The 19,016-nt window shown below is 34.1% G+C and overlaps 1 protein-coding gene across 3 annotated transcripts; it reads right to left on the bottom strand.

Moving 5' to 3' along the window:
• Positions 1-430: 430 nt before the first annotated feature.
• LOC120282661 lies at positions 431-4,211 on the bottom strand. 3 transcript variants are annotated; one of them, XM_039289503.1, is made up of 4 exons: positions 4,001-4,210; positions 1,041-1,109; positions 809-962; positions 431-650 (listed from the first exon to the last, which is right to left on the bottom strand). In XM_039289503.1, exons 1-4 carry the CDS (start codon positions 4,163-4,165, stop codon positions 628-630), a joined length of 411 nt encoding a protein of 136 aa, XP_039145437.1. In that variant the 5' UTR covers positions 4,166-4,210; the 3' UTR covers positions 431-627. The 3 variants fall into 3 exon arrangements, with proteins under 3 accessions (XP_039145437.1, XP_039145435.1, XP_039145436.1); XM_039289501.1 differs by lacking the exon at positions 431-650 and adding an exon at positions 655-724 and having other exon boundaries at positions 4,001-4,211; XM_039289502.1 differs by lacking the exon at positions 431-650 and having other exon boundaries at positions 701-962.
• Between the last annotated feature and the right edge of the window lie 14,805 nt (positions 4,212-19,016).

The following is a 19,016-nucleotide window of genomic DNA, read 5'->3' as shown; positions in this document are numbered from 1 at the left end:
CATGTAATGATACCAAAGTATAAGGAGGAGATTATGGATTCAAATCCCTCCCCCGACAGTACTATTCACTATACTGGTTATACACTGTTCACCCGGGATTTTTATACTATTCTCATACTATACATATTGTACATCCGGGTTCCAATACTGTTTGGTACTGTTTATATTCATATAAAAAGGGCGTTTGTCGTCTATTATTCAAAAAAAAAAAAAATTGCATGTAATTCTTTAAAATCTGCAAATATTTCTCCATGTTGATGGATAAAGAATATTGTAGTACGTAATAACATTCCATCCGAAATCAGTTATTTAATGTTTTTTTTTTTTTCAAAACTGCTTCTATCATTTAAAAAATTACTATTTTTAATTCTAATATTGAATAATATATGAAATTCTAGAAAATACACAAGTGGACCTTTACAAGAACAACGGAGAAAATAAGCCATATAAAAGAGAAAAACTGAAGAAGCATTACAGACGAAAACTTCTGTTTTTCTTGGGTCAAAACTTAGCATAAGAACAATATGACTAATTCAAATCTTGACTTCAAAATCAACCAATGATTAATTATGACTTAATATAATGAGAGAAACAAACTTATTAAAGATTTCAGATAGCTATCCGTCATCACAAAGAAGTCAAGGAATTTCCTGTAAAAAACAGAATAAAAATCATTACCTTAACAAGTTGAAAAACAATGTGTGCACGAACAACTGCTTGCATACTGTTGAAGTACATGAAATCTTATAAACAACAATATTAATTCACTCAATTTTCCATTCAGTTTCCTTCGATAGTTCCGTCTTACCCGTTTGCATGTTGGGGATGGCTTTTGCAGCTTCTACAGCTGAGTCACCACGCTTTATAATACTCTCGAGCATTTCCACCTTTTCTAGTAGCAAGCTAGAGTTTGCATTGGCCGAACTCACCAATTTATCTGCTGTCTTTAGAGCACTGCAGAGCTACATTTGGCAAAAATATTCAGTTTGGCTTCAACATTGATTCACAGATACAAAACCCGATAAGAATGGTTATTGCACCTTCAGTGTTAAACCAGTCCATGAGTGATCATGCCCTGACAGTGACTTGACCAACTGATCATAGTTCTCCTGATGTGAACAAAAACAAGAATTGCAGCTATCCATGTCAAGGAATTAAAGGTATAGAAGAAAATAAAGGTTGTGAGGGTTGTAGATTCAGATCAAGTGCATTGCAGACACCTGACAGGATTGACTAATTGTGTCCCAACTTCATAACTTAACATAGTTCGCATGATTGAAAAATAGATGCATATATACACATATATATAAGCTGTTTGCCATTACTGAAAAGTTCATATGCTTGATCACCTCCAAGAAATATGGGCAATGAACGCCATAAAAGAAATTATGGCTTAACCGAATCTTCCATGAAATTCAAACAAAACTGCTCTTTATCCACAATATACATTATATTTTACTTGATAGACAACCCTTGAACTAGTTTCTATGAAGCACAGACACTCCAGGGAGCTTGACATACCCATGTTGTCTCTGTGTCGGACACATGGATACTCGGACACACCGTGGACACCTCCAGACACTCATATGCTTTTTAAATGATTTTTCTAAATTACTCATGTATATATTTCCTAATTACTTCCCAATACACAAGTTCACCAAATTAATCTATAAGTAAATATATAACATATATTACATGAAAACTATATAGATTTATATTTATAATAAATATTTTATATAATAAATAATATTTTTTTATAGTTGTGTCCTGCCGTACCCGTGTCCTTAATTTTTAGAAACTACCGTGTCACCGTGTCCGTGTCGTGTCGTATCGTGTCACCGTATCCATGTCATGCTTCTTAGACTAGTTCTATACCAAACTATATAAATTTCTAATTTCCAATGAATTGAAGCTTTAATGCATTAGAGCAATTGTGTAATTGTTAAAATTTGCTAAAGCTCTACCTCTTTCCATAATTATATCATACACAGCTTGCTTTCTAGTCAGATAATACTCTTCAATCAACAATAGAAATTGTAGATGGATTCAGTTTCCTAGCCTCATTAATGCATATGTGCAAATAATAAGTGAGTACAAACTTAATCCATACATTCCCATACTAAACAGCAGGTGAGATATTCTGTTAGTTTCTCAACTATATTTGTAAAAGAACTATTGAATTATTACCTACCATCTTCAAAATCAGAACAATGTTCCCAACTAAATGACAAAATTCCATTAGATGGTTATAGTTCTGCTAATACATGGTTGAGATTTAAAAACATTTGAAAATGTAGGAATAGAAATTCACATAGATCATTTTGACACTTTTTAGTTACTTTTGGAGTTTTATAGATCTTGGGAAATAAGCAGGATTAAGCAAATTTAACAAGTATGAAAATTTTGAAGAAACATTCGTTTACAATAGCAGGAATTGAAATGCAATACCTTTGGAAACATATGAAATCATAACCGTAAATAAAGTCGTTTCTCAGCAATGATGATGATTACAAGCTAGCTTTGGAATGCCAATTTCACTAAAGTAACAACAATACCATGAGGTCTCTAATAGTGCTCTAGTGTTTCAGCATTGAGAAGGGATGTTGTGAAAATCAGAATTAGTCCCACTAATATTATCAAATCAGTGAAGGCAATGAAGCAGAAGATATCATCTAATGTATCAAACAGAAAAAAGTTAAAAATAAAATTTTAAAAATTCTTACAACATCAAGAAAGATATTAATAAGAACCAAGTTAGAAGGCTAAATTGAAAATTTCTATAAACAAATGAGAAGAATAATTTGGAGTTGAAAAGGAGAGAAGAAACAGGATATGCGTTTATATTCCCTCAGATTCTTCTAAAAAGTTCTCCTACACAAGAGAAACCTACAGATAAATGATATATTGTAAAATATAAACAATTTCAAAATTTTTTATTCACACCAGATGGACTGCTTGTGGATTGACAACATGAATCATTAAGATTAAATCATGAGAGTATAGAGACAATATAAAGTGGGAGGAATACTGCAGCGAGTAACTGACAAACGGAGCTTGATAAACATATAATTATTATGAGATTTTTACACATGAAGTTTGACAAATGGTAACCAACAAACATCAAGACTCAACTTCTGGTAGTAGATATCTCCAGCTATACACAGATAACATCATTAACAAATATGGGCTATAAAGACTATAAAGAATTACAAAGACCAATAAACCGATATATATTTCTTAGGGCGGGTAACATAACTCAGAGATCCATTTTAACCATTTGCCACCAAGCCATTTCCTATCCAAGTTTTATAAACTATAATGCATTCCCATGAGGTTGACATTTAAACCAATTAGGAAAAAGATCAATGCAAGAAGTGAGGTTTGAAGCTTATCTAACACCATCAACCCACATTCAGCCCTAGACTCTGATCATAATAAAGTTATCCCTCAGATGTTCCTTAGATCTTACAATAGAGAAAATATAGAATTTACGAAGTCCAATCAAACAATAAATATTGCTCATTTAGTCTCAGATAATCCAGCAGCTCTCTTAATCATTTTTACTACAACAAAAAGTTACCACTTTAGTTTGCGCCAAACACTCAGCATTTCCTGAGATTAATATTCAAAAACAAAATATCAAATAGTAGTATGCAAATTCAAATCAAAGTGAAACAAGATTTGTCCAAGACAATAAGATTGAAGCAGATGACAATATCAACCCCCACTCAGCCTTTGACTGTGATCATAATTTCATGATCCCTCAAAAGATTTCTTCTTGGATCTAAGATTACTACATCATCCAACCATAAATAAAAGATCAAACTGAACTTCAAATTCTTTGTAAATTATTCCAGCAAGTTCACTTGCCACTCCTCATACAAATTTCCATCAATCACAAGCATGAAAATACCCAATAAATTAAATCATTTAACACCAAAAAAAAAGGTAAAATTATGGCCTTGTGGGTTTGAAGAATCAAAGCAAGAATGGGGATAACCTCGAACAATTGGTGGAGATGAGACGGGTGGACGGGATTGCCGGAAGCCACAGTTGGAGAAGAAGGAGGAGAACCTTCTTGGCTACCGGAATCTCCACTGTCGTCGGCGGCGACGTCGCTCAGGAGATCGCCGATGCAGAGCAATGGACCGCCCACTCCTCTCATCGGAAACGTCCTTGGATTTTCTTTTTTCCCTTCTCCGGAGGTGTCAAATACGTTTAAAAAACATAACCCACAAAAAAAAAATAAAAATAAAAATAATAATAATAAAAAATAAAAAATTATATGTAGGGAGTAGGGAAAATAATCAAAGTACATGCAAAATTTCAAATTTTATTTCAAACTTTTATTTCTATCAAATTCTAGGGTAAATTAATTAATTACTTTCTTTCTTTTTTTAGAAAGGTGAATCTCCCGGTGACGGAAGGTGCTATGAAGGTAAGGTGGTTCTCAACTACCAAGAGCGTCACCGTCAGGAGGTCCGTTGCGAAGGTAGATAATGTCATATGCTCAGGCGGCAAGTTCTTCCTCTTCTGGTGAGACTCCCTCCCCAAATCTAACGGCTAGTAGAAACTTCATCAGCAACTCTTCGGATGAGTCCAAGCTTCCAGGTGTCAAGCGGCCTAGATCTTTGAAGGAGTTGACGTGTGGGTGCTGCTTCAGAAATACCCATAAGACGGCAGAGTGCCGAAATCAGATAGTGTGCTTAAGGTGTGCGTGTCAGCCGCATGGCAACGCAATACCTGGTGGAGCCAAGACAAAGTTCTCATCGGAAGAGGTTACATGTTCCAACAAAGAGAGTTGGTTCGCAGGAGGCATCCTTAGTACAACCTGAAGTTAGAGAGAAGGGATCGATGCAAGAAGCTTCTAGGAAACAGAAGATTAGTAGAGCTTCTCTCTCGATCTCGCTTTCTCTAGACTCTGCGGATCTGAGGGAGGATATGGCGAAGGTTACAATGCTATCTCTTGAAGAACTTTTGCTTGCCCCATCACGCCTCTAAATGATTGCACTTTCTGATCCCTCTGGCGAGCAGGGAGGAGGTCAAAGAAGTTTGTAAGTTAAGATCCTTCAAGATGGCAACTAAGGATGACCCATGTGTGTTGAAGCTCTCTTCCTGGTCGACGGAGCTGGGGGTTGTCGGAAGGGCATCTGAGGAGGGGTAATGGATTATAATCTGGAACTTACCTCTGCACTCTTAATGCTGAAAAATCATAATAGAGGTGCTCCATCAAATAGGGGAGCTAGCAGCGTTGTCACAGGAATTGGGCATTCCCAAGCTACCCCATAAATAGTTCATTTCAGTATTGGTGCGGCATCGGCTTAGTGTTTCGCTGCCATTAGAGCTGGACTTCAGCTTGGGAATGCCCAAATATATGGTGTTATTTGCAGAGGACCAAGGGACTTTCCTGGAATATCACCGGGAGCTAGGCCGCTAAGCTCTAGTGCTAATGAGGGCAGAGCTACAAACAGGCCACTAGCAGAGCATCGTCTTTCGCACAAGGATGCGCTGAAGGAGAAAGAAAAGCATCCAACTCTGGAGTTGTTTGCAAGTTCAAAAAATAAGGGGGTGGTGGAGCTTGGCTCCCACCTTGAGAACATGCGAGGTCGAGGACCCCCGATGAGGCTCATCGAGAAGGAAAGGTTGAAGGTGGTAACCGAGAGAGGTGCTTATGTCTTTGTTGTAAAGGCACCGTCGGTGGTAGTTGAGCTTTGCCCCCACGGTGGCGCTAGTGAGTACCTCCCTTGTGTGCGGAAGACGGCACGTCGGTCGGTGGCCAATACGATAATTGCCGTTGGATTAATGGTCGAAAAAAGGCTCGGTCTCCCTAGCGAAGGCCGTCATAACGTTCAGTGGCTTCAATGTTTCATGGTACGAAAGCGCAATGTGTCGATCAATGGTGCGCTCGGTCGCTAAAGGTACTGGATCACGTTAAGAAAGGGACAAATGGCAGGCTAGGATCATCTGAGGTTAGAGTGGCACAGGTAAAGAAAGTGAGGGAACAAGTTAAGGAGGCGCATATGGGGGACAATTAGATTTTTTTCTCAGTCGCTGGACTAAGTTAGTAAGATGCAAGATAAGGCTTCTGCGTGCATCTTGAACGAGGAGGTGCTGGCAGACATTAACGAGGCTCGTGAGATGAGAGAAAAGGTTGATGACCCAATTGCTCTGGGTGTTGGGCTGAGTTTAGATTTGGGCGACAATTTAAACCCTAACAATAACTTGAATTTGGTAGATCTACTTTTAATTTGTGAAGTGAGCCAGTAGTTGGGCTAGTATTCATCTCTTGGGTAACCTGTGGATTACTCCTTGGGTCATGGGCTTGATGTTGAGATAATTTTGGAGAAAGTGGGCCCTAAATTGGTTCTGGGGCACCAGGGGTCCAGGAGGAGTGTTTGCAGTCTTCTTCTATAACCTTTTTGGGGATTGATTTCAGTGGCATTTCTGTAGTACCTGCTTAGGCACAACCAGATGGCTTTAAATAGCAATTCTTGGTAGGGATGTGGGCCTTGATTCTAGGAACGGTTCCTTCTACTGTCGATGATGACAGTTTTGCTGATATAATGAAAGAGGATGAGGGAAATGATACCCGATCTACTGATAAATTGTCGCCAGATAATGACCTCTAGTCAGATGATTCAATGTCAAAATTTGAAAGAAACCTCAGGGAATTGATGCCAGATCTACATGGACGGAATGCATCTAAGACTGCTAGGCAATCTATAAGGACCAGGAAAAGTGAACGGCCAAAAAACCATCTTTGCAGTTCAATGAGGAGGCGGGGTGCCTGGCAAAGCCACCGAAATCGACCAAAAATAAAGGGGCTGGGGGCGACTGTACTACAGGTATGAGTTCCAAACCACTTCTCATTTCAAATTGGACTAATGTTCAAATTACTACCTACTGGTAAAGGAATTTCTAACTATTCATTTTACCAAAGTGTGTCATTTACAAGAAACTAAACTTGATGAGATCACAGCGGTAACCTGGCGGGAGATTGGTGGAAGTCATCTCAACGAATTTGCCTTTGTTCTGGCAAAAAGATCAGCAAGTGGAATTGCCTTCGGTTGGAACATTTTTCTCTTGACCAGGATATTGGAACGTGCGAGGGATTTCAGTTTGACAGTGGAGTTCATTTCCAAGAGGGATAACTTAAGGTTGAGATGCACGGTGGTGTATGGGCCAAATGAACGGTCTCGCAAGCACGTTTTTCTGGGAGAAACTGAGAGATAGTGGAGATGTAACTATTGTATCGTGGGGTATCTGTGGTGATTCCAATGCAATTTTCTCAATGGAGGATAAAATCTCGGGTAATCCCAATTTGGAAGACATCCGCAGCCCCAATTCCTTTATGCATAATCTGGGTTTACAAGAGCCCCAGTGGTGAGTAGAAGGTTTACTTGGACAAATGACCAAGTTGATCAGATCTAGGTCAAATTAGATCATTTCTTGTTTAATAATGAGTGGGTAACCTGCTTCCCTAAAGTGATACATAATAGTCTCCCTAAACTAGGATCTGATCATGTGCTAATTCGTCTTGAAGTTGGTAGACATTCTTCTAGCCCAAGACCTTTCCGCTATGAATTGGTGTGGTCCACCAAGGATGGATTTCAGGAGCTTGTGCATCAGTGGCGGACAGAGTTAACTCCTTTTAGATGCAGTAACTTCATTTTCTCCAAAAAGGTTATTGGTGTTAGGGCACAGCTACAAAGTGGGCTAAGTTTAACTTCGGGTCTATTAAACTCAAAAAACTCTCCTTACTACAAGATGTGGAAGCTCTGGACATTGTTAAGGAATCAAGAAGTCAAGCTTTAGTGGAGGCTCAGAAGGAGCAGGAATTATTAGAAAACTTGGGGGAAATTCTTAAGCAAGAAGAGATCTACTCGAAGCAGAGATCTAGGCTATACAATGGCTTAAAATAAGGGGATGAAAACACAAAATTCTTCCATGCAGTGGCTAACGGGCGTAAGAATCATAATTTCATTCCAAGTCTTTGTCAAAATGGTGCCACTATTGTGGATCCTCTTGAAATTAGCAGAGTTTTCACCGCTCGCTTTAAACAGCAATTTGGGTATAAGCACTGATCTATATTTCGGGTTGATTTTCAGAAGTTGTTTGAAAACAAGGTCCATGTTGACCTGACTCATCTGGAAAGGCCTTTCACTTTAGAGGAAGTAAAAATAGTGGTTTTTGATTTGGGGGAAAGCAAAGCCTCTAGCCTGGATGGATTTCCAATGCAATTCTTTAAGCAATTCTAGGATATAATTAAATCTAACCTCTTACTACTCCGCGAGGATTTCTTTTTTCAAAGAGCCAATTTTGAAAAGATTAATTAGGCTTGTATTGCTCTTATTCCTAAAATGGAAACCAGTGAATCTCTGGGGGATTATAGACACATCAGTCTAATAAATTCTTCATTGAAAATTATTTCTAAGCTGATGGCAATGCGTCTGAACAAGGTCATAAATTCACTTGTGGATAATGAACAATCGGCTTTCTTGAAAGGATGATGCATGTTGGATAACATTGTAACTGCTGAAGAACTGATTTTCAGTATTCACAAGCGTAGGTTTCTGGGGCACATTTTGAAAGTCAATTTTTCCAAGGTTTTTGATCTTGTAGATTGGGACTTTCTCTTTAACTTGCTGAAAGCTAAGGGATTTGGGGAACGTTGGGTGGGATAGATCAAGAGTATGTTGTTCTCTTCTAAGGCTTCCATTCTATTGAATGGGTTCCCAAAGAGTGATGTTAGATATCAAAGGGGGTTATCGGAAGGGGGTCCATTATCACCCTTGCTGTTTATGCTAGTTACAAACGTGTCAAGTTCGATGTTCTCACATGAGCTACGGTCCAAGGTCTTGGTTGGTGTGCCTTTAGGAAGGTTTAGAAGTAGATGTAATCTTCACAATGAAGATGACATGTTGGTTTTGACCACGGGAGGACTCGAAGACCTGAAGATTGTGGAGCATATTTTATATCTGTTTGAAGGGATGACTGGTTTAGAGACCAATTTTTTAAATACTTATTTATACTTAACTCCTGGATTCAACAGCCGCGGAAACTTTAAACTACGAGTGGGGCTTGCTCCCATTTACTTTCCTTGGTATCCAGATTTCTTGTAAAAGATCAAGAAGACAAGACTGGGAGAGGCTCATTACTAAAGCTAGAAGGAGGCTATCCTTGTGAAAAGTGCTACATTTATCCTTTAGTGGCTGCCTTAATCTGGTGAACTCAGTCCTCTCTGCACTTCCAACTTATTGGATATCCATGTTTAGGTTACCATGCTTGGTCATCAAGGAAATCAACCGGATTAGAAGGACTTCTTGTGGTCTAGACATTGATCATCCGAGCTGTAGGTTGGTTTGCTGGAAGAACCTCTATCGTTCTCGTGACCAAGGGGGGGTTGGGTAATTTTGGATCTGCATAATTTCAACCAGGCGTTATTGGGACAATGGTTGTGAAAATTCATAATGGAGCTTACTTCGTGTGGCATGGAAGTTGTACAATCCAATTATAGTGTGACTAGATAAAATATGCCCCCTAGGCAATCGTGTAGGATCTCTTTCTTCTGGAAAGGGGTTTCTAGCTGCCTTTCGGCTCTAAGAGGTTATGTCTTACAATGAATTAATAGGGGGACAGAGACACTTTTTTGGAAAGCGCTGGTTGAATGGAAGAACACCTATGTATTTATGGTTAGAGGATTTCAGAAGGAATCAATTCCTCAATGGCAAAGTTCACGAACTGTGTTCTCTCTTAGCTGAGGTCCCCTTCTCAGAGGACATGGATGTCTTGCCTCACAGAGATCGCCTGTGGGCGCCAGTTGGGGAAATGGGTGATAAAAAATGGTGGAGGCTTACAGGAAATGGCGCATTTTCGGTCAAATCTTTCTATAATTTCCTAAACGATGGTGGGTTGCACTGTCCAGTTGCGAGGTTCTTTTGGAGTAATACGTGGCCGAAGAAAATAAACATTTTCAATTGCCTTGTATGGAAAAATAAGATTCTTTCTCTTGAGAACCTAGAGAAAAGAAGATGTAATTGGCTTCCAACAACTACTTGTGTAATGTGACACTCTGCGATAGAATCGGTGGATCATCTTTTCATTCAGTGCTCTTTTGCTAGACAGGTATTGGATTATTTTGTGAGACCTCTTCATCTACCAGATCCACCTATGTCTATGCAATTCATTGGGGGCTTTTAGAGATCGTCAGTGAGACCGGCGTGTAGGGACATGGGGGACTTAGTTGTGAAATCGATTGTGTGAAATATTTGGCTTACTAGAAATGATTGCATTTTTAACGCTAAAATCTTGCCTGCACATGCTCTTATCTTGAAAATTGATAGTATGCTCTTGTCCTGGTTCTCTATAGCCGCGGAGGATCTAAAGTGAAGCTGGAGAATTCCATCTCTTTCATCCTACATAGCTTTGAGTTTTTAGGTCCTTAAGTAGAGGAGGTTAGTGGGGTTCCGTCTACTGAGAAGGCACAGGATCATAATACGGGCTAGTTCGTCTAGGGTGGCTGAAGGAGGCTGCTTCTCCTTGCTTATCTTTGTTTTTCTATGTGTCTTATTTCTTCTCTTGTCTCTTGTCGCTTGTTGTGGTACCACTCCTAGTGATTTTCTGTTATAGTTCTCTTCTGTTGTTTTGCTCTCTTCACTACTAGTTTATGAAGAGTTGTTGTATGCGATTTTTCTTTAATTACTTTCTTTTGATTACAATAAAAATCAAGTACCCTTTATTTTGCTAAAATATGAAAAAAAAAATGTTTTTTTATTAAAAATAACATAAAATGACTTAAGTGGTGTGGGCAAACCTATCCACAAACTGGGCTACTAGAGGCATGTCCTAAAAAGGGACGTTTGGACAAAAATATTAAGCCCGTTGTTTAGATTTTGGGGGAAAAAAAAGGACCAGTTTAAAAAATGAGATGAGCCTTGGTTTTGATATTCTAGGTCCGAGCCCAGCTTGGGCTACCCCGAAATATGTAAAAAGTAAAATAAATTAATTTGTTATTTATAATAAAGTTAAACAAGTTATTGTATGTCTTAATTTAACGCAAATGCGTAAAATACTAGTATAGTTTAATTTTTCTAGATTCAAGTTGTTATTAAATTATTTTTTGTTTGAAGGTGCAAATTTTTTTTTAATCAATTGTAAATTTAACTTTATTTTAAAAAAATAAATATGGGCAGTTTTGTGCACGTATAGATGGGCTTGGGGCAAAAAAATAGGTTCAAATAACATGCTTCGGCAAACATGGTCAACATGATTATTAAGTATCAACCTGGCTTGAACCCGTCTCAGCCCTACCGATGGACACCTTTAAGTAAGGGTAATGTTAGAATGGTAAGATCATCTTGTTTGATTGCTTAGGATGGTACTACTATATTTCCGGATTTGACAATATTAGTGTAATTACTAACTCAATAGTTAGTAATCTAATATTTCGGGTGAAATATGAAATTCTTCCCATTATTGCCATTCGAGTTCAATGAAAATCTCAATAAATATTAACTTTTAAAAAATTTAAAAATTAAAAAATCATAATTTTTCTTTCCAAACATATTTTTTATATTAAAATATATTTATCAAAATATTTGGTTGAAGATAAAAAAAACTTAGTTTAAAATTTTTTTTTAATATTAAGTTGGAGAAATATATATATTTAAAATAATTTAGACTTAATTAATATTAACAAAAATTAAATATTTTAAAATTAAAATTTATTTTCTTAATAAGAAAAATAATACATATTATTAAAGAATTTTTGTATTTATATTAAAATGTTATGAAATGTGATACATTTGTCACTCCCTGTATTAGAGTATTCTAATCAAACATTAATTGGTACAACTAACCAAACATAATAATGTTCCATTCAAGCTACATTACTGACATGCCAATCAAATAGAAATTACACATATTCTGATTAATATTATTTAGGAATTGCATTCATACTAATTTCACTCCCAATACTACTCTTAAGGGCTACTTGTGCACACTAGTTTTTAATTTTCTTGCATCAAATGGAGATGGAAAAAATTGTGGAAACTAAAAAACTCGTATGCCCTACAAAGCCAATTTTAGTTATTGTTTAATAATAAAATATTTTTATTTCATTGCATGCAAAATTATGGGTATTGTATTATTCATGTTTGATAATATATTATTATGTGCTTGCATTGTATAGATTTCAAATTAATGATAGAGATCACATTAAAATGAGACATGATTATCTATGTTCTTGCAACCCAAAATAGTTCACAACCTATGAGATAAAATATGATTTTGTATTCATTATTGGTTGTCACATGTTGTACTACTATATATTATAGAGTGGTATGTCTCAGTCACTAGAGTGGAGACTCTTAGTAGCATTATGGATATTTGAAGTTGACAAATATTGAACTGGACCATACAGAACTCTTAGACCAAACACTGTCATAGAACAAAAGAGTTATTCTGTTACAGAAAGTCCTTATTACCTGAGGGTGTTATTAAATATTATTTATAAATTATATTACTTTGATAGTGTCAACCGGTGATGCTAATTATAGGTTATATACGGACACGTTGGGTTATATTATAAATACATAAAGGTTTATAGTCATCCAAGATGGGATCTATCACTCCTATTGAAGGAGAGAATATTCTAGATTGTGTTTCTTATGAGTTGGATAAAAATCCGGTTAGTTAATTTTTTGAAAGTATTTTATTATATATAAAATATATATTATTATACATTTTTCTTAAATTGTTTTATGTCTAATAGTGTAAAAAACACACATATAAGTGGAGATTGATAGTGTCATTGGTGGTCTAATTTGAAAAACTAGTATGCCCTACAAAGCCAATTTTAGTTATTGTTTAATAATAAAATAGTTTTATTTTATTGCATGCATAATTATGGGTATTGTATTATTCATGTTTGATGATATATTATTATGGGCTTGCATTGTATAGATTTCAAATTAATGATAGAGATCATTAAAGTGAGACATGATTATCTATGTTCCTTGCAACCCAAAATAGTTCACAACATATGAGATAAAATATGATTTTGTATTCATTATTGGTTGTCACATGTTGTACTACTATGTGTGATAGAGTGGTATGTCTCAGACCACTAGAGTGGAGACTCTTAGTAACATTGTGGATATTTGTAGTTGACAAATATTGAACTCGGACCATACAGAACTCTTGGACCAAACACCGTCATAGAACAAAAGAGTTATTCACATTACGGAAAGTCCTTATTACCTAAGGATGTTATTAAATCTTATGTATAAATTATATTACTTTGATAGTGTCAACCGGTGATGCTAATTATAGGTTATATACGGACACGTTGGGTTATATAATAAATACATGAATGTTTGTAGTCATCCAAGATGGGATCTATCACTCCTATTGTAGGAGAGAATATTCTAGATTGTGTTTTTTATGTGTTGATAAAAATCCGGCCGGTTATTTTTTGAAAGTATTTTATTATATATAATATATATATTTTTATATATTTTTCTTTAAATTGTTTTATGTCCAATAGTGTAAAGAAACACACATATAAGTGGAGATCGACAGTGTCATTGGTGGTCTAATTATCCCACTTATATGGAATATTTATTGATAGAGGGACTAATATGTAAAATATCATATTGGGGTCTCACATGTGAATATCTCTAATCTTTGGATTAAATTGCAATTTGTTGATGGACATGATTATGATTATAAAATTAGTATGGACTAATTTGCTAAAGATGTAGTGATCCCAAACGGGTCCACGCTACATGTTCTAACCTTATCCGAATATATTTACTCCCTATAAATATGTGATATGAGATTAGGGTTTCTCAATTTAATGAATGAATTTGTGATTGCCATCAAAAGACGGCTACGGCAAAAACCCTAATATTCACAATAGTTGCTTGGAGCAAAAGAAGCCATCACTTCTTCCAGATCAAGGGTGAAAAGTTTGAGAACATTGCGTGTGCGTTGGAGGATTTTGCGCTTGTGAAATCTCTGTGAGGTAACCCTGATCTTTCACATATATTCATGTGTTCATGTGATCGATCCTTGATAATTAATCAATTATTGATTAAATATCAATTAATTGTAATTGATAGTCCTAATTTGATTAGAACGTTTTTATCTAACCCTAATTTGATTAGATCTATTATTACTAACATAATTATCCCACTTATATGGAATATTTACTGATAGAGGGACCAATACGTAAAATATTATATTGGGGTCTCACATATGAATATCTCTAATCTTTGGATTAAATTGCAATTTGTTGATGGACATGATTGTGATTATAAAATTAATATGGACTAATTTTCAAAGATGTAGTGATCCAAATGGGTCCACACTACATGTTCTAACCTTATCCGAATATATACTCCTGAGATTAGGGTTTTTCAATCAATTAATTTGTGATCGTCATCAAAAGACGGCTATGGCAAAAACCCTAATATTCACATTAGTTGCTTGGAGCAAAAGAAGCCATCACTTCTTCCTAATCAATGGAGAAAAGTTCGAGAACATTGCGTGTGTGCATTGGAGGATTTTGCTCTTGTGAAACTCTGTGAGGCAACCCTGATCTTTTACATATATTTATGTGTTCATGTGATTAATCCTTGATGATTAATCGATTGTTGATTAAATATCAATTAATTGTAATTGATAGTCCTAATTTAATTAGAACAATTTTTCCTAACCCTAATTTGATTAGAACGATTATTACTAACATAAACACCATTACTAAGTTATTTCCAAAAAACCCCTTTTATAAAATTTGTTTCTACTTTTCCTTAGCTTTTAGAAAACACCAAAAGCTGTTTAAGAAAAATATTTTTAATTTCTCGCTAGTTACTAGAGAGATTTAGCTCTACCTCAGCAGATTTTTCTTTTCCTTTATTTCTATAGTGTTTTCCTCTTTGTTATATGTATATTTATATGTATAAATATATATAGAAATTATTTTAAGGCCATATTTTATATTTATTTGATATTAGATAATTTTTTTAAAAGAAATAAAAAGATAGTAGCAAATTCTATCATTTATTAATATTTTTAATTTATTTTTAATATTGTGGATATTTAAAAAAATATATAAAAGAATATAATATAAATATATATATATATATATACTAACAAAATCGGTTATTACACAAGAAAAAATATATATGTATTACATACTCACTTTTAAATGTTTTTATATAAAAACAAATCTTATTTAAATTAGATATAAAACATTCATGCTTAACTTTTACAGCTTGGAATTATTTTATCCATAAAAATCTTTTTTGATATAGATGTGTTTAAAAATTGTTGCTTATAAAAACGAGATAAATGCAAATTTTATATTCATTTTAATACTATAAATAGATTTTAGTTTTATCTATTTATTTATTTATTCATTTGCTATATGATGTTTGTTTTGTGTAATTTTATAATAAAAGTGGTCTTTATTTTCATTTCCAAAAATTTGTCTTTGAGATGCATCAAAACAAACATGTATCCAAAAACCAAAACAAAAAATACTTTTTATGAATGAAAATAAAAAATAAAAACGGGTATTCATTCTCAAAACAAGCCCACCTTGAGTTTATATATATATATATATATATTCCAAGAAAACCCATTATGCATAAATTTAAACTTCATATAAATCAAAATCTATAAAAAATTGAGCGATGCTATTTTTTACCGAATAGATTTCCCGAATGACTGGATGTTCAACTTGTCATCCACATCCTCATCCACATTATTATTTTTTTTATATAAATTTCAAATTTGAACCTTAAAAATTTTTAAATTCTTAAAATTAAAAAAAAAAATTATAAAACTATATCTAAAATCATAAACGCAAATACTACAAAATCTATACCCTATAAATTTAAAAATTTAAACCCTAAATAATAAATACTAAACCCTAAACCTTAAATCCTAAGCCCTAAACTCTCAACCCTTAAATCCTATTCCCTAAACCCTAAACAAGAAATCACAAGGAGGTTTGTGATTTCCAGTTTAGGGTTTAGAGAAGAGTTTTCGGTTTATCATTTACATGTTATTAAATGTTTAAATTTAGGATTTAGATAATAAAGATAAATTAATTTTTTTTTACAAAAAAAGAGAAAAAGAAATAATGACGTGGATGCTCACATAGATGCCAACTTGACATCCATATCATTCTGGAAACCTATTCGGGAAATTTAATCGGTAAAAATATCATTACTCTAAAAATTTTTGTCGACCTCTCAAACACAAGGTAGGAAACTGCTAGATTATGTTTTGGCTCCTAACTAGTTTGTTATCTAGTCAGACATTATTTAAAAAAAGAAAGAAAGAAATGTCACGCTATTGTACTTTCAAAATATTCAATACTTTTTTTCATATATAAAAATAATCAATAATTATTCTAAAAGATTTTTTTTCAGAAAAAAAAAACTAATTTATTGATTCACATCATTTAAACTTATTTTATTTTATAATAAAGAGAAACTAATTTTTTCTTAAAAAAAAAGAGAAAAAGAAAAAATGATGTAGATGCTCACATAGATGCCAACTTGACATCCACATCATTCGGGAAATCTATTCGGTAAAAATATCATTACTTTAAAAAAAAAATTTTATGGATCTCTCAAACACAAGATAGAAAACTGCTAGACTATGCTTTGGCTCCTAACTAGTTTGTTATGTAGTCAGACATTATTTAAAAAAAAGAAAGAAAGAAAGGTCACGCTATGGTACTTTGAAAATATTCAATATTTTTTTTCATATATAAAAATAATCAATAATTATTCTAAAAGATTTTTTCAGAAAAAAAACTAAATTTATTGATTCACATCATTTAAACTTATTTTATTTTATTTTATTTTTATAAAAAAAAGAAGATAAACTACATTAATTGATGCCAGAACAACACAAAATGAGAAATAATACAGCTAATTTTATTAATTCATGGGTTTTGATTTAGTTTTGCTGGTTTTCTCCATTTTCATTGTTTCCAACACAGTTGATGTTAAATAGGTCCTTAACAAACCAGAAAGTTTGGATTATTATTCACTAGTTTACAAATTATAAAAACATTTTTGTGCAAATTTACACTTATACTTGTCTGTTCTTTGAAAGATTATTTTTCCAAATATTCATTTTTCGCTTATCAATATATCATCATTTTAGTTATTTGTCTAATTGTCTCAATTAAAAGTTTTTTTATTAATAAGATCGGTCCAAATAATTAAAACTTGAATCATTAGCAAATGATTTTGAGTTTGAATCCTTATATAAATAAAAAAATTGAAAAAAAACCCACTTGTTAAAAAAAAATATCCTCTTCTATAGAGCTCTTAGTATCTTTATCTCACTGATTTATCATTCATAGCTTTTAAGATACTAGCTAGTCAAAGAGCTCAAAAAAAGAAGTTTTTCTGACCCATCTAACAAATGTGTTAATGAGACAATGTTTAACTAGAACACCTATTTAGAGGAGGGCAAGGACTGATTAAAAGGGCTTAGTGGACCCAACTTGTCCAGTCTGATTCACCATCCAAGCCCATGCTCTAGCTGGGTCTAGCAAGTTGAGTTGACCCAGTAGACCCACCAGGTTCAGTTCATCCTTGTCCGATGCAACTCAACTTAGGGGCTGGGCGTTCATTTCAGAGGAACTGAGAAAGTGGAAAAGTATAGAAAGTGCCACTTTCATGAAGGGGGAACTGAGAGGAAGTGGGGGTAGTGATGTCAGAAAATGAGAATAAAATCGAAAAAGTTAGATGTTGGGGGAAATTCTATGAGTTAAAAAGTGATTTTGAAAGTAAAAAGAAGTGAGTTTTTATAGAGTGGTTCACTCTCCCTATTTTTGTAAAAAAAAAATATTAAAATAGGTTTAGTTTAAAATCCACTTCAGTCAGAAATGAGGGAAGAGACACTTCCCCTACTTTAACATAAATGAACACCAGAAGTGGGAAAAGACAGACCACTCTCCCACTTCCACTCAATTCTCCCCAACTGAACGCCCTGCTTGGTCTACGCCTAGCCCAATAGATATAGAGGCTCAATGGGTAGTTTTTCTTCAAATATCTATTATTATTATTTTTTTAATATATTTTTATTATTAAATTAAAAATCATAAAAGTGGAGGTAGTGGTGTTGTTAAAAAATATATCAAAGTCAAACCACAAACGGTTTTTTTAAATAAATTTTAACAATAAAAAATAAAAAATATTTTTTTTTAAATCATACGAATTTAGGAAAACTCAAAATTATTCAAAATAACTTAAAAAAAATTAAGGGTTTACATTAACCCGATTACTTATCAAATTAAGTTGTTTGCATATTTTTTTCAGTGTAAGAAAAATTGAAATCCATGTCATTCTCTTATTTCAAATGAAAGTTGTCAATCACTTATTTATTCGTTGGTATGAAGTTTTGTCTCTTGCTATCAGTGTTAGGGTGGTTGTTATACTCATCATGTTATCAGTGATGAAGAAATCATTAACATGTTATCAATGAAGGAAAAATCATTAACTTTTGGACTTCCCATTATTTTTTTCCCCAAACATAAGTACGCTTTCAATAAATCATGCAAACTTAAATTTAGATGTTTGGCGTTGACATGTGCAACTAGGAATGTATTGTATCAAGTATGCTTCTACTTGCATTAAAACTTGAATGATGATATTGACCTGACAAGTCTTTTTTTTTTAAATTTATTTTCAACACAATAACCTCTCAATAATGATTCCCTTTACAAAGAGGTAATGGGTCGATTCCCTACTTGATCCTTTAATAAAAACTTGTTTTGAAAATTATATATATATATATATATATAAAAAACCCGCCGGGTCATGGGTTGGGCCGGGTTGGGAAAGGCCCAACCCATAACATGATGCTACAGTAAGGATTGTATGTAGCCCGGCATGCTGGGTTGGTGTGGGTCCATGCCGGGCCGGTTCTAATTTTGGTCTGTGCGGAAAAATATGTCAGTTTAGTTTTGATTCTTTAAACTGAAA

Source organism: Dioscorea cayenensis, chromosome 18 (assembly GCF_009730915.1).
Source record: "Dioscorea cayenensis subsp. rotundata cultivar TDr96_F1 chromosome 18, TDr96_F1_v2_PseudoChromosome.rev07_lg8_w22 25.fasta, whole genome shotgun sequence".
NCBI classification, from domain to species: domain Eukaryota; kingdom Viridiplantae; phylum Streptophyta; class Magnoliopsida; order Dioscoreales; family Dioscoreaceae; genus Dioscorea; species Dioscorea cayenensis.
The sequence above is the reverse complement of the archived record's forward strand: the minus strand, read 5'-3'. Positions and strand labels throughout refer to the sequence as shown.

Excerpts from the sequence above, each read along its gene's own strand:
- LOC120282661 (XM_039289501.1), bottom strand. The coding sequence starts at position 4,165 with ATGAGAGGAGTGGGCGGTCCATTGCTCTGCATCGGCGATCTCCTGAGC. Across the intron at positions 963-1,040 it reads GGACTGGTTTAACACTGAAG|CTCTGCAGTGCTCTAAAGAC; the intron begins GTGCAATAACCA and ends TGCCAAATGTAG. Across the intron at positions 725-808 it reads CATCCCCAACATGCAAACGG|TATGCAAGCAGTTGTTCGTG; the intron begins GTAAGACGGAAC and ends GTACTTCAACAG.